Below are 13,224 nucleotides of genomic sequence, written 5' to 3' on the forward strand. Positions count from 1 at the left end.
AAATAACCTTTCCTGAAATGAAACGCGATGAGGACGTAGAACGTTGACATGACGTTTGCGTGACATATAGTGACAACACGTCGAAAATGGCTGACTCCGGGCCAAGTAAAAGCGATATTGAAGCAATTTTTCAGAGATTACGCTCAATACCAGCGAATAAAGTGTGTATTTTTTTGAAGCCCTGAAAGTACTGAATGAAGGTTCAGTGATAGTTATGTTTATGTTGTGGTGCGCAGGTATGTTTCGACTGCAACGCGAAGAATCCTACGTGGTCGTCGGTGACGTACGGTGTGTTCATCTGCCTGGACTGCTCCGCGGTGCACCGCAGCCTCGGCGTGCACCTGACCTTCGTCCGCTCCACACAGCTCGACACCAACTGGACATGGAAGCAGCTGCGGAACATGCAGCTTGGCGGGAATGTGAACGCTGTATGTCTATACACTTACTGTTGGATCTTAAACTGTTAGACCCTCTCTACTGCTCTGTTACTGATTATTGTAGTTTTTACAATATAAGGATTGCAGTAGTGGCATGTATTCATTGTTAATAATGTAATGTTTGTTGTATGTGGTGCAGACTCAATATTTCCGCACGCACGGACTAGCGACAGACGATGCCAGGCAGAAGTACAGCTCGCGAGTGGCTCAGATGTACCGTGACAAGCTGAGTGCCATGTCCGAGCAGGCCATGAAGACATATGGGACCAAGGTAACTAGTTTAATACTATAGTTATAAAGTCTTTGTCCGCATAGCAATAACGTACACATGATAATATGCTGAGTAACTATATTCATGGTTTTCATTATTCGAAATTTATTTGCAGTATGGGGTAAGTGTACTCTAAGTTATTATATTCATATTACAATTTATGTACTTTGTCTTACAATGACATTTATTATGTTTGATTAAATCCCTGAAAACTAAATATTTCTGATTGACAAAAATATAGTTCTTATTTTACCTTTATATAAAGTGATAAGTGTTTGCATTCTTTGTACAAGTTATTTTTCATGTCATACTTGATTGATAGGCATAGCGTCGTAGCATATTTTATTGTGGTTGTAAAATAGTAATTGGCCTGTCATCAACACGACAACAAATATTCACTAGTGTTTGGTACACAGATAAAGTAAATGTGCTTAAATCATTGCTCATTGGGTACATTCAGTTATGACTTACAACCAGTGTCCCAGCATCTGAATAGGTATCAAATAATATATTAGGAGGATTTTTTATTTATCATAAAGGTTATCCAAAACTATTCCATAGGGTGTATAACTAGATGGTATTGTTATCAATTTTACCTCCAAGACAAGTTGTTACAGGTGTTAATGTCAAACATTTGTATATTAAAGTAATCTATAGTTTGTGTAGCACTGGTAAGTTGTAGTATGTAATAAGTAACTGAAAATCTATTAATATAACATGTTATTTGTTTAGCTGCACTTGGACGCGGCGCCGGCCGAGCCCAAGGAGATCAAGGAGACCGAGGTAGACTGGTTCGCGGAGCACACCGACGCGTCCGCCACTAATACTAGCGAGCTTGCCATCACTGCACAGGTAACACCACATAACACCACTACACCACATCTAACACGTCAACAATTGCTGACATCTCTTTGAGTCACCATGAACATTTTTTGTTCAACAACTTACCTAACTAAAACCTTTTTGCTTAGCGACAGAATTTTGTTTTAAAGGCTATGACTCAAAGAAATGCCACACACCACTAACATTATTATACCTTCACTTTAAGGTTTACTTTAAAATGAATAATGCCAAAGCAGGCCAAAAAAATGCAGTTTTAAGGAAATTAGAAATATTATGTGATGCAACAATAAATTACGAGTTTTGATCATGAGATATCTTTTGTAATAGTAATATGAAATGAATGGATTACTCTGCTTACTTCCATGGCAATAAGGAGTGGTGTCATAATATCTGTGTACATTGATATCTATGTGACATTCCCAGTATTGAGATGATGTATTATTGAACACCTGTACCACAGCTGACCACAGCTGAGTTGACAACTATCAATAGTAATTGTTTACCATATTGTTGAACAACATGAAGGTATGTCCCATACTACATGCTTGTTTCAGTTGCCATACGCTTTGTCATTTGATTTTACATTTGCTGTGTGAAATGTTATAATAACATACATGTAATCTGACGTCATGACAGGTGAGTGTTATAGCAAAGTTTTGTAAAGTGATAACACATAAATCTTTGTATTACATGAACTGATAATAATACGGAAACAGTGGATTGCGTGTGGTTTGTAGTTTAGACAAATGATAAGCATAGTTTTGAACATTGTTTCGGCATGAGCAGGAATATGTGTGGCATTCCTCGTGTGTAATTACAATCAGTTCAATAAATGAACTTGATAGTCAACAGCTGTGTGTTTGTGTAAATAATAAATAGTTTATATTATGTTATACATTCATATAAACTGACTGTTATACATAATGTACATGATACACTACTGACTGACTGACACACTGTACATGAACTACACAGTTTCACTTTGATTATGTTACTACTAAGCATTTTATATTTTGAATAAGACCTTTAGATTTTTGAGGAGTCCTGGTTACCACATAAACTTTTACAACTTTTTGGAGCCATTATTGCTATAAATTAAAGCAATGGTAGTGATGAAAATATGTGAATACATAAGTATTGTAAAGTTTATAAGACAAAAACAGTGCAGCAATTTTATAGTTTTTTTATGTAATGGAATATAAAAATATGATATTTTGTTCATGACTGTATTGTACTTGACGTGGCAGAGCAGCGCGTGTGTGAAATGTGTCACGTCGTAGATAACTCGTCGGTCGCGTCTCACGCACACGACGACTGTCGCTGTGAGCTAGTGACTCACTGGAACACATAGCATTGCGTCACTGATACGTTATCAACGTAAATATCATTTCACACCCTATATAATGTATTACTGTGAATGTAAACTAAATGTAACATTATATGTACAAAAAAGTTATTTTATATAATAACAAACAAATTGTAATATGATCAAGATACATTTGAAAACAACGATTGAACTGTATTGTCTGTATTTGTCATGGTGGATGGATGAATGCTAAAATGTATTGACTTATCAGTAGTCCGAATATAATGTAATTTATGTGCTTTAGACCAGTCGTAAGTTTTTCTTAAATATTACTCACTACACAACCATCCATGTATGAATTTACTGTTATAATAAGGTGTCTGTCTGTTGGTAATTGTAAATGATGTGATTTGCCAGATATCGTCCCCGGGCGACAACGAGCTGAGCTCGCAGGCGCGGCTGTGGGACTCGGGCAGCGCGGCGTCCGCCGGCGACACGCCGCGACCCTCCAGCATCGGCGCCAGGAAGGCACCCGCCAAGCGCTCCGGGGTATGTCCCTCACACCAAAAATAGCTTTACAGTATTATATGATTTTTAATAGTACTAATGTATTTTCATTATTCCTAGGGAATTTTCAGTGATTACTACTTGGTAACTCGTCTTTGTTAATCATATTGGTTTGTTCTTATTACTCTAAATGTGCCATGGTTATTTTAATATACTTTTCCTCTCTCAGCTGGGCGCACGTAAGGGTGGCTTGGGTGCGACGAAGGTGGCCGCTAACTTCGAGGACATCGAGCGTGAAGCTATCATGGCGGAGAAACTCAAGATGGAGGTAACGACTGGCACATAACTCGTGATCACTTACTATCTGTTACCTACTGGTTATTTATTGAACGATCGTGTCGCGTGGTGCAGGCGAAGCCGGCAGAGAGCTCGGCGACGCTGGAGTCGGTGGAGCAGGAGATATCGTCGCTGCGCCTGGCGTACCGCGAGCCCGGCGCCGCGCGCCCCAACTCCGAGCGCCTCGGCATCGCCGCCGCCAGCCGCGCCACCAAGGCGTGAGTACACGAGCACGAGCACGTGCACGTACACGTGCGTAGTGTAGTGTGCGGGCGGGTGGGTAACGTGTGTGTGTGTTACAGCGGCGTGTCGCACTCGGCCACGTCGGACATGACGGTGATCGAGCAGGACGAGGCGCCGCCGCGCACCGCCATCGACGACATCGACGACTTCAGCTCCGCCTTCACCATGATCAGGTACGTCTGGCACCTATATAATAATGTAAGCCTTCTTCTGTGCACAAAACTGGTTATAAACGTATCTAACGTGCAGGAACGAGCCGTACAGCAACAGCCGCGGGCTGGACAAGCTGTTCGGCGAGGGCTCCCCGCGCGGCAAGCTGTCGTCGTCGGCGTCGCTGGACGTGACCAGCATCGAGCCGGAGCCCACCCGCGCCGTGCACACCATGTTCTCTGCACCCCCCTCCAGCGCGGGCCCCGCCAGCTCGGCGCCGCCGCAGCGGCCGCGCCCGCGCCGCGCCGAGACCGTGGACGACGACTCCGCCGTCAAGAAGTTCGGCTCCGCCAAAGCTATCAGCTCCGCACAGTTCTTCGGTGAACAGGTGCGGTCTTTGTATTGTATGAAGTGTCCAGAATCTATGTATACGACTACGTGGATTTTGACTTTAACTATAAGTTGTAATTGAATTATTATTATTGAATCATAAAATATCGGTATACGTGGCAGGACTCTCGGTGGGAGCGCGACTCGAACCTGTCGCGGTTCCAGGGCAGCACGAGCATCTCGTCGGCGGACTACTTCGGCGGAGACGCGCCGCGCCAGCAGCGCCAGCCCGGCTTCAGCGTGTCCGCGCCCGACCTCGACGAGGTACGCCCCACCATCACGCTGTAGTATAACTAGCTATCACTCGCATAGTAGAGTGAAGAAAGTATCTATTATATATTTAATCCTTTACATGTTATAATGAGAAACAATATAGTAGTAATATCTGTATGTCGGCGCAGGTTCGCGAGTCGGTGCGCGCGGGCGTGACGCGGGTGGCGGGGCGGCTGTCGTCGCTGGCCAACGGCGTGGTGTCGTCCATCCAGGAGCGCTACGGCTACTGACAGCACCACCACGCCTGCCCCCACCACGACCACGCCGACTGGTAGACGCCACCACCACCACCACCGTCATCGGTTTTATATTGTATCCATCGCGCGCGTATCGTTTATAACGCATCATGTATCTAAGTTCGGGGGCACAACGATACTATTAGTTATTTTGCATAGCGTCCGGTGTGAGGTGAACGTACAATCTAATAAATATATTCGAGTGTCGGTGTGACGTGGGGTTCGATTCTCGATTACTTTGTGCGAACCGCGAGGATTTTGTTTCGAGTCCGATCGTGTTTGTAATAAGTATGTGTGAAGTCCCCCGCGATACAACAATAAGTGATTCCTAATTGTTTTATATGAACGTGGGAATATTGACTACGGCGTGTATCGTCTAGCTTGTATCAGAGTATCAGAGTAGTATGGTCCGACACACGCGTGTACAACGATCCTTTATATTGTATATACGGCTGCCGCTCACTGCTGATTGTTATTCCTATATCGTCATGTCATTCACTGTCACAAGTCACTTTTACTTTCATTAAACAGAATGTATCATGATAGTCACAGTGAGTGGAGGCCTGATAGTTAGTTAGTAATAGTGACAGCTGCTCGACTGACCGAGCCGTCTGCGTTAGTTCTACAGTTAGCATGTATTACACATTCTTCCAAGTTAGTAGCCGCGGCTCGGGGGCGGTCTATGCCTCGCCTGAGACCCGAACCCACGGTCCTAGCGCAGACAGGGACTCGTGTTACGGTCTCAGTCGTAAGTTCGATATGAAATGTTTCACTGTGCGATAGTTAATATCAGAGATACAAAACAAATGCTATCGGCGCTAAACGTCTCTATTCAATCTCCACTTTTTTGCTTCATTCATATCTATAGACACAGTGCGTGGAAGACATGTCACAGTACTGAAACAAACTGTTATTTCTATAGTTTGTTATACGTTGTCTGTGCGGACACGCTGTGTTCGTAGATGTGGTCGAAGCTTCATCTGTTATTGTTCGTAACTTTATATTGTTTATACACTTTAAATTCTACTTTTATTTAAGATATTTGATATTTTCGGACGTCCATATCATTGCTGTTGCTGTATTATATATCGTACAAGCGTAGTGCAGTCACAGCGCGCGTATCGTGAGCTCTCATGTAAATATTGTAACATATTGTATAGATACGCGTGTCGGCGTGCAGACAGTGCGCGGTGCGACCGGTCGCAGCTTAAACGCTCACAGTTATGCTAAATATAAGTATTGAACGCGTGTCCGCTTGTCCCTGGACCTGGTGCAATCTTATTATATTATATAGTGACGTATTATGACAAGTTAGAAGTGCGACGCGGCGGAGACTGTACATATGACTAGAGCGTGTCTCGATAAATACGCTCCTATATATCTCTGAAGGTACTACACTATTTCTCTATTAGAGCTTATATCTGTCCTGCATTTCCATGTTGAACATGTCGGTGTGACGTCACCGCGCCCTCCTCCGCCGCGACCGCCGACACTTCGCATTCCAAATTTTGATAATGAACCATTAGTTAACAAGTATTTGATAATAAATCGTTGCATTATACAATAATATAACTGGTGCGCTCGACGATTTGTTCGCCAGTAACGGAGCATTTAACATTTATTTATTTGATGTAAACGTTTCGGTGATAGATAATTTTTATTTTTATAGTGATTTAGTTAAGTCGATGTCAGTATCGTGACGGTTAGGGCCCGGCGCGTGTCGTGACACTCGTGACACTCGAGACACTCGGGTGTCGCGTGCGCGCCGAGTTGTATGTAAGCATGTTTATTTTGTTAGTTTATTTTTATTGTCATCAGTAAGTTTTGCGAATTATATTAAGATAGTGGGCCGGGACCGCGACCGTCAGCTCCCCCGCTGTGGCCGGCGCGGTGCTGTGTGGCGGCGGCGGCGTGGTCGTGGTCGCGGCCGCGTGACCTACAGTTAACTAAATATATCCGCTTCACGTTAACGAGAGAACGTCGCACGTTCTTCAGTTCATTAAACATTTGTATAGTAATAGAATTTTGTTTTTAGATAATAATTATTGATATAAATATACAACATTATATTTGCTACCGCTTGTTTTATTAACACCACTATTGTCGAAATCAAAAACATAAGAACATTTCATAATAATAATTTATTGTTATTATGTTATATTTATACATAATTTATACTAAACACAAATATATACATCAGCTGAGTTTCTTGGCGACAATACAGACATTTTCTAGCGACACAGTGGACGGTACGTAGTAGCACAGCCGGGCATCGAACCCGCGAGCACGCAGGTGCAGCACGCGGCCCCAGTCCAGCAGGTGCTTGGCGCGGCGCCCCACCTCGGCGCGCTGCTCCGTGCTCAGTGCAGCGCTGGCTCGCGGTACCTCCTGCTCAGTGTGAGGCTCGCTAGTTGGGTCTCCATTACGTGGTTCGTTCGTCACTTGTTCGTTATGTTCCTCGTCTCCTGTTTGTTCTAAATGTTCTTGTTCGTTATCTTCTCGGTTCCGTCGCTCGCGACTGCGTCCATCGCCACAGGTCGCCCACGACACTATACCTAGCATCACGTTCATTTCGTCGCCGCTTATGCCCAGTTCCTAGACAAAATTGTAAGTTAGTTAATTTTTTGTGTCTTCGCAAGCTCGAGAGGGTGGGTACCGCATCGCTCTCTTATCGGGAGAATGAAACTTTCATTATGAGAACATATATTATGTCGAATATAGTCACCTGTAGGGGTCGATTGGCGATATAGGCGGAGCGGTCGCAGCGGTGGTGGCAGCACGTGGCCAGCACGACGCCGCGCGTCTTGTCCAGCACGCCGTCCGCCGTGATGCAGCGCAGGGCGTAGTCTGACAATGATCACATTAAACGTTATCAGTCTCTAGGTAAGTTCTGGAAAATGAGGTGCAACTAAGGCGGAGGAACGTACCGGTGGCGACCCCGCACAGATGCTTGGCGAGCCCCACGACGTGCTGCGAGCCCTGCACGGCCGGCACCTGCTGCAGCGCCACGTGCGCCAGGTCGGCGCGCAGGCGCAGCGCGGCGGCGCGGCGCGCGTTGTCCCGCTTGTGGCGCAGCGACGCGCGGTCCAGCAGCAGCGCGCCGCTCGCCCGCCCCGCGCCGCACCACGCGCCGCACAGGTAGTACGACATGTGCCCTGCGGGGGGGGGACACTGCATTATACTTCGATTGTAGCTCGACAATAACGCAGAGGCATGTCTCATATCTAAATGATCACTACGAAACTAGTAACATTAAAACATTAATTCATTACGACCTATCTGAAGCACTTCAATGCGTGATGTCTTAGGTGTCTGAGTAAAAAAATCAAAAATATAATTTACCTTTCCCTGCTCCCAATTCGACATAACATGTATTATCTGCGACTAATCCCTCGGTCTCGGCCAACCACAGTAAACTGGAGACCTGTCTCAAGTGTCTGAGAGAGCTCTCAGCGCGATCACTCTCTGAGAACTCCTGCAGCACTGAACTGTGGATGGGATGTTCTGGCTCTGTTGTTATGTTGCCTTGTATATGTGCTAAGATAAAGAGATGGTATTATTACTTACAGAAAAATTCCAAGAGACAAAATTTTTGTATTAAAAAATGTGTTATAATTAGCAAAATTGGTTTCTTGACCCTGATATATACTTACTTTCATATAATAGGTTAACTTTTTCTATGACTTGCATCACTGTCTCCTTGGACAGTTGACTGAGAGGCTTCCGGACGCATACATCGGTAGGAGTGGGTGCATTGATGTTGTGCACGATGTACGGCGGCTGCGGCAAGGCGCGCGCGTTGCAGATCAACAAGTGCTTCTCAAGCTTACTCACATAACACGTGCTGGAACACAATAAAGACGATAAACAGTAAAGTAACATAGAAATAAACACAAATTTAAGTTTACTTGGAAATACTTTTACTCACTGTTTAGGGTCGTTCGGGCAAGGAATACGGGTGTCATCCTGTAAATTTAATACTAATCAATTATTTTTCTACATGAAATGGGTGGAAGACAGGAATAAATGATAATTTATGTGAAAATAATGAATGTATACCTCTCCGTCAGCTGTTTTAGGTTGTGGTTCATGTTCACCGCAATACTTGCGTCCTGGCTTTACTGTCATACGACATAATCTTTTCTTCCTCACTACAAAGAATTGGCATTGCGGTTCGCTTGAACCATTTATGCCCTGACGCCCTGTAGAGTCACACATTGTTTGTTTACTAATATTTCAGACTCAACTTTTTGAGGTTAGAAATTAGCGCTAACGTCAAATATGTCTTGTTGTCAAACTGTCAGAAGCCTATTTGAAGTTGCCATGTAGTAAAAACATTAAGTGGATCTTGATAAAGTAAGCTGGCAACACCGGTTTATTTAGACGTCAACAAAATTTTAGGTTAGGCGTCGCATCACAGTGGTTTCCTTTTGTTTTTCTTTCGCGTATTATGTAGTGTTGGTAGAGAACCATGAGTTCACCCAGCAGAGACAACGAGGAGCCGTCGTCAAGCACGGCGCCGGCGGACGAGGGTCCCGGCGCCAGCAGCAGCGACGCGGCGGACGCCCGGCCGCCCGCCAAGCGCAGGTTCTCGTCCACCGTGATCGAGATCTCCGACACGGAAAGCGACGACTCCGACGTTTGTGCCGTCAACTCATACCAGGCCTCCGCGGACGAAGTCAAGCGGATACGAGGCGGTGAGTTTTGGCGCAGGAATAGTGCAGTGAGCTTTGCGCGGGAAACACAAATTTGAAGAAGCGTTTATTTATGTAGTGCTTATTTACATTTGTGCTGTCACGGTGTTTTGTACACAATTTATTTTTAATAAAGTGACCTACAGATATTGATGCGTGTCATCACAGTCCTTGGCACAATTCCATATACCTAAATACAAGTCAAATTGAGCATGCCTTATTAATTATGTATAGGATTCTGATTTGATTAATTTCATACACTATTTTATTCTCGATATTATCTTTATGTTTTTCAAGTCATAAATAACTTAAGAATACTTGTATGTGCAGTAAACAATGTGAAAGTGGTGTCAACCCTGAATTAGAAACCCTACATGAATGGCAACATGTTCAACTTTGTAACCTGTGTTGTGTACATTCCAGCTGACTACTCATCATCATCAAGCTCCTCAGAGTACAGTTCAGACTCTGAGGAGTCGTGGGAGGATGACTCCATCCTGGTGGAGGACAACAAGGCTGACTTGAAGGTGGTGAAGGCACAGCTCAACCCTCGAGCCAACCGCATGGATGATCCACAGTTCAACCCTAATATTAAGGTAAACATGCAATGTACATAATAGCATTAAAGTGTGTCAGGTGGCACTAGGGTGACTTTTAAATAAAACAATATAATATGGAACCAGTTAATCCCTATTAGGCAAGCTGCAAATCAATTGAAGCCACTTTTTATCAATATTTATTAAGGTATAAATAATAATATGTGCAACTAACCTCAATATTTTCTATTTCAGTCACAAGAATTAATAGATAGGTTATCACTTCACTGGAATGAGCAGAAGGACTTCAAGAGTGGTGAGGTGACATTGACATGTGAACCATTCCGCCTGTGCCTGCTGCAGGACTTCCTCGCCAACCCGGAGATGATCAACAACATAGTGGACGACATGAACACCTTGGACTGGTCACGCAAGAAGATGGACCTGTATGAGTTCCATCAGACGGCAGATCTAGCCAGCCTCACGTGGCAGAGGAGTATTAGAGGAATATATGAGCTGCTCAAAACTGAAGTTATGAGTTGGGTTAGTAACAGCACCTGAACCTCATATATGTGTGATGCTGATTATAATCCAATTGTATATTATAAACATAAGCATAATAATTTATGCATTAAGATTTGAAGCTCACAAGAAAGAAAAAAGATAATTTCAATATTTCTTAAGAGATTACTGGTAGTTAACTATTTATTTGACACTTTAAAACTGAATGTAACATGTGTGCATGCAGGTGTCGCAAGTGACGGGTCTGACGCTGCGGTCGGTGTCCGCGTCGTGCTCGCTGTACGGGCCGGGCGACCACCTGCTGGTGCACGACGACCTGCTCGCCGACCGCCGCGTCGCCTTCATCCTGTACCTGGCGCCGTGGCGGCCCGCGCCCCCCGCGCCTCCCGCCGCGCAAGAGAACGGCGCCGGAGACCACCATGAAGAAAACGATAAGGCAATTGACATGACATTTTACATTATGAATAAATAATTGACTATATTTGATTTGGAGTTTGTAGCGATTTGCTACAATATATTTTGAGTCTAGTGTTAAAATATTAGTCTATGAAAATGTGACCAATGGGCTTGTTGATGAGTATTATTGTTGTGTGCAGGCGGGAGAGTCGTGGGGCGGGTGGGGGCGGCACATGGGCGGCGCGCTGCAGCAGCTGGCCCGCGACGAGGCCGGCCGACCCACCGAGGTGGTCCGCTCCGTCTACCCAAGGAACAACATGCTCGCCTTCTTCAAAGTCGGCGCCGACTCCTTCCACCAGGTAACTATTGTCTATTCAATCAAGTATTTCCTTTAAATGTTCATTTACAACATTAACAATATATTTATAAAGTAAACTTTAACCAAACCTTAGCAATAAGTGTTAAATAACTTAAAACTCAGTAAAATGTATGTGTGTAGGTGGAGGAGGTGTTGTCGCTGGAGTTACCGCGGCTGTCCATCAACGGCTGGTTCCACGGACCCGCGCCGCCCGACGCCGAGCCCGAGCCAGAACCCGAGCCGCCCCAGCCTCCCACACAGCATAGACCTCACAACGACATCGTTAGTATATACTTATTTTCTGTAAAATGTTTAATATAACCTATTAATTCAAACTATGTAAAGCTATACTGTCTAGTTACAAATATATGATTTTGAAATTGAGACTGTTGCAACATTGTAATGATGTACGTCGTGGTCGATGGCAGGTGGTGCTCAGTCAGTGGTTCGAGGCGACGTACATGTCCCCGCGCAGTCGCATGCAGATCCAGGCGCAGATGGAGCGCGAGAGCGAGGTGTGCCTGCGCGACCTGCTGCCGCCCGCCAAGCTCGAGGAGGTGATGGAGGCGCTGCGGGACCCCGGCGTGCCGTGGGCGCGCGCCGGGCCCGCCAACCAGCGCCACTACGAGGTGCTGCCCGAGGACTGGGCGCGCGCGCAGCCCCCGGAGCACCCGCTGCGGGCGCTGCTGGCGCTGTTCGGCAGCGCGGCGCTGCTGCGCGCGCTCGGCGACTGCACGGACCTGGCGCTGGCCACGTACGAGCGCCTGGAGCTGCAGCGCTGGGCGCCCGGCGCCTACACGCTGCTGCCGCCGCGCGAGCTGTACGCGGCCGCGCGCCTGGAGGCGGCGCTGTGGCTGGGCGCGGGCGGCCGCGCGGCGCCGGGCGGCACCACGTACGTGGCGCCCGACGAGGCCGAGGCCGACGCGCTCGTGAGCGTGGCGCCGGCGCACAACGCGCTCAGCCTCGTGTACTGCGACGCGGGCGCCGCCGCCTTCACCAAGTACGTGTCGCGCCTGGCGCGCCGCCCGCCGCGCCCCTACTACCTGCTCACGTGCACCTACCGCGAGTGACGCCGGCGCCGCCCCGCCCCGCCCCGCGTCCCGCCCTAGCCCCGCTCCGGCTGCGGCGGCGGCGCGGCGACCTATTGTCCCGCGCTGCTATAGCGCCGCTCGACGGTCGGCGAGTCCGACGCACGCGAGATATATTTTTGTATCGTCGACGCAGAGGTCCGAGCTCCGCTCCGAGCGCTAGATAAATAATAAATAATATAAATAGAGTATGAATTGACTGTGTGCGTGTATAGAATGTGTTCATGCGAAGAGTTGTACGGAAATTAATATTTTTAGTAATCTGTATGTGTAAGTTAATATTATAACGTTGTGTTAGTTACGTTTTGTACATAATAGACATATTGGTTAAATATAAGAGTTTGACTTTATTGATTTGTTAAGTTTGTTCCCCCCCGCCTCCCCCTCTCTCCCCGCACCCTGCGCCCCCCGCGCCGTCGTCTCCTGGCGGGCGAGTACGGCGGTGTCGAGTTACGGGTACGCAACAGTAATTACTTGTTCGATCTTAACTTTATAATTAAATGGCGATTGGTGTCGGGAGCAGCATCAGTTACATTTTCATTAAGGTGGGATTCATTTTCCTTAATATTTGTTCAAAAGTAACTTAAAACATTTATAGAACACAATGGGTACTCTCTTTATTACACGCATTTATTTGT

The 13,224-nt window shown here is 46.1% G+C and overlaps 3 protein-coding genes across 3 annotated transcripts; 2 read left to right on the top strand and 1 right to left on the bottom strand.

Annotated features, from left to right (window-relative positions):
• The first annotated feature begins 23 nt into the window (after positions 1-23).
• ArfGAP3 (ADP-ribosylation factor GTPase activating protein 3) lies at positions 24-7,066 on the top strand. Its single transcript, XM_076125771.1, has 11 exons — positions 24-161; positions 237-428; positions 577-708; positions 1,441-1,560; positions 3,275-3,406; positions 3,594-3,692; positions 3,776-3,918; positions 4,003-4,116; positions 4,193-4,481; positions 4,607-4,747; positions 4,885-7,066. The coding sequence occupies exons 1-11, from the start codon at positions 87-89 to the stop codon at positions 4,984-4,986; spliced, it is 1,539 nt and encodes a 512-aa protein (XP_075981886.1). The 5' UTR covers positions 24-86; the 3' UTR covers positions 4,987-7,066.
• A 48-nt stretch (positions 7,067-7,114) lies between these two features.
• On the bottom strand, positions 7,115-9,253 carry LOC142980516 (tRNA:m(4)X modification enzyme TRM13 homolog). Its single transcript, XM_076125949.1, has 7 exons — positions 9,052-9,253; positions 8,921-8,958; positions 8,646-8,836; positions 8,335-8,529; positions 7,920-8,147; positions 7,718-7,839; positions 7,115-7,587 (listed from the first exon to the last, which is right to left on the bottom strand). The coding sequence occupies exons 1-7, from the start codon at positions 9,208-9,210 to the stop codon at positions 7,189-7,191; spliced, it is 1,332 nt and encodes a 443-aa protein (XP_075982064.1). The 5' UTR covers positions 9,211-9,253; the 3' UTR covers positions 7,115-7,188.
• A 97-nt stretch (positions 9,254-9,350) lies between these two features.
• sud1 (Prolyl 3-hydroxylase sud1) lies at positions 9,351-12,936 on the top strand. Its single transcript, XM_076125948.1, has 7 exons — positions 9,351-9,689; positions 10,110-10,282; positions 10,478-10,765; positions 10,971-11,180; positions 11,341-11,499; positions 11,640-11,780; positions 11,927-12,936. The coding sequence occupies exons 1-7, from the start codon at positions 9,464-9,466 to the stop codon at positions 12,566-12,568; spliced, it is 1,839 nt and encodes a 612-aa protein (XP_075982063.1). The 5' UTR covers positions 9,351-9,463; the 3' UTR covers positions 12,569-12,936.
• Positions 12,937-13,224: the final 288 nt, after the last annotated feature.

The sequence above is a fragment of the Anticarsia gemmatalis genome, chromosome 18, assembly GCF_050436995.1.
Source record: "Anticarsia gemmatalis isolate Benzon Research Colony breed Stoneville strain chromosome 18, ilAntGemm2 primary, whole genome shotgun sequence".
NCBI classification, from domain to species: Eukaryota; Metazoa; Arthropoda; class Insecta; order Lepidoptera; family Erebidae; genus Anticarsia; species Anticarsia gemmatalis.

Coding starts and splice junctions, on each gene's coding strand:
- ArfGAP3 (XM_076125771.1), top strand. CDS start 87: ATGGCTGACTCCGGGCCAAGTAAAAGCGATATTGAAGCAATTTTTCAG. Junction 4,482..4,606: donor CACAGTTCTTCGGTGAACAG/GTGCGGTCTTTG, acceptor TATACGTGGCAG/GACTCTCGGTGGGAGCGCGA. Junction 4,748..4,884: donor CCGCGCCCGACCTCGACGAG/GTACGCCCCACC, acceptor ATGTCGGCGCAG/GTTCGCGAGTCGGTGCGCGC.
- LOC142980516 (XM_076125949.1), bottom strand. CDS start 9,210: ATGTGTGACTCTACAGGGCGTCAGGGCATAAATGGTTCAAGCGAACCG. Junction 8,837..8,920: donor TGCCCGAACGACCCTAAACA/GTGAGTAAAAGT, acceptor ATTGTGTTCCAG/CACGTGTTATGTGAGTAAGC. Junction 7,840..7,919: donor TCTGTGCGGGGTCGCCACCG/GTACGTTCCTCC, acceptor GATCATTGTCAG/ACTACGCCCTGCGCTGCATC.
- sud1 (XM_076125948.1), top strand. CDS start 9,464: ATGAGTTCACCCAGCAGAGACAACGAGGAGCCGTCGTCAAGCACGGCG. Junction 9,690..10,109: donor AGTCAAGCGGATACGAGGCG/GTGAGTTTTGGC, acceptor TGTACATTCCAG/CTGACTACTCATCATCATCA. Junction 11,181..11,340: donor ACCATGAAGAAAACGATAAG/GCAATTGACATG, acceptor TGTTGTGTGCAG/GCGGGAGAGTCGTGGGGCGG.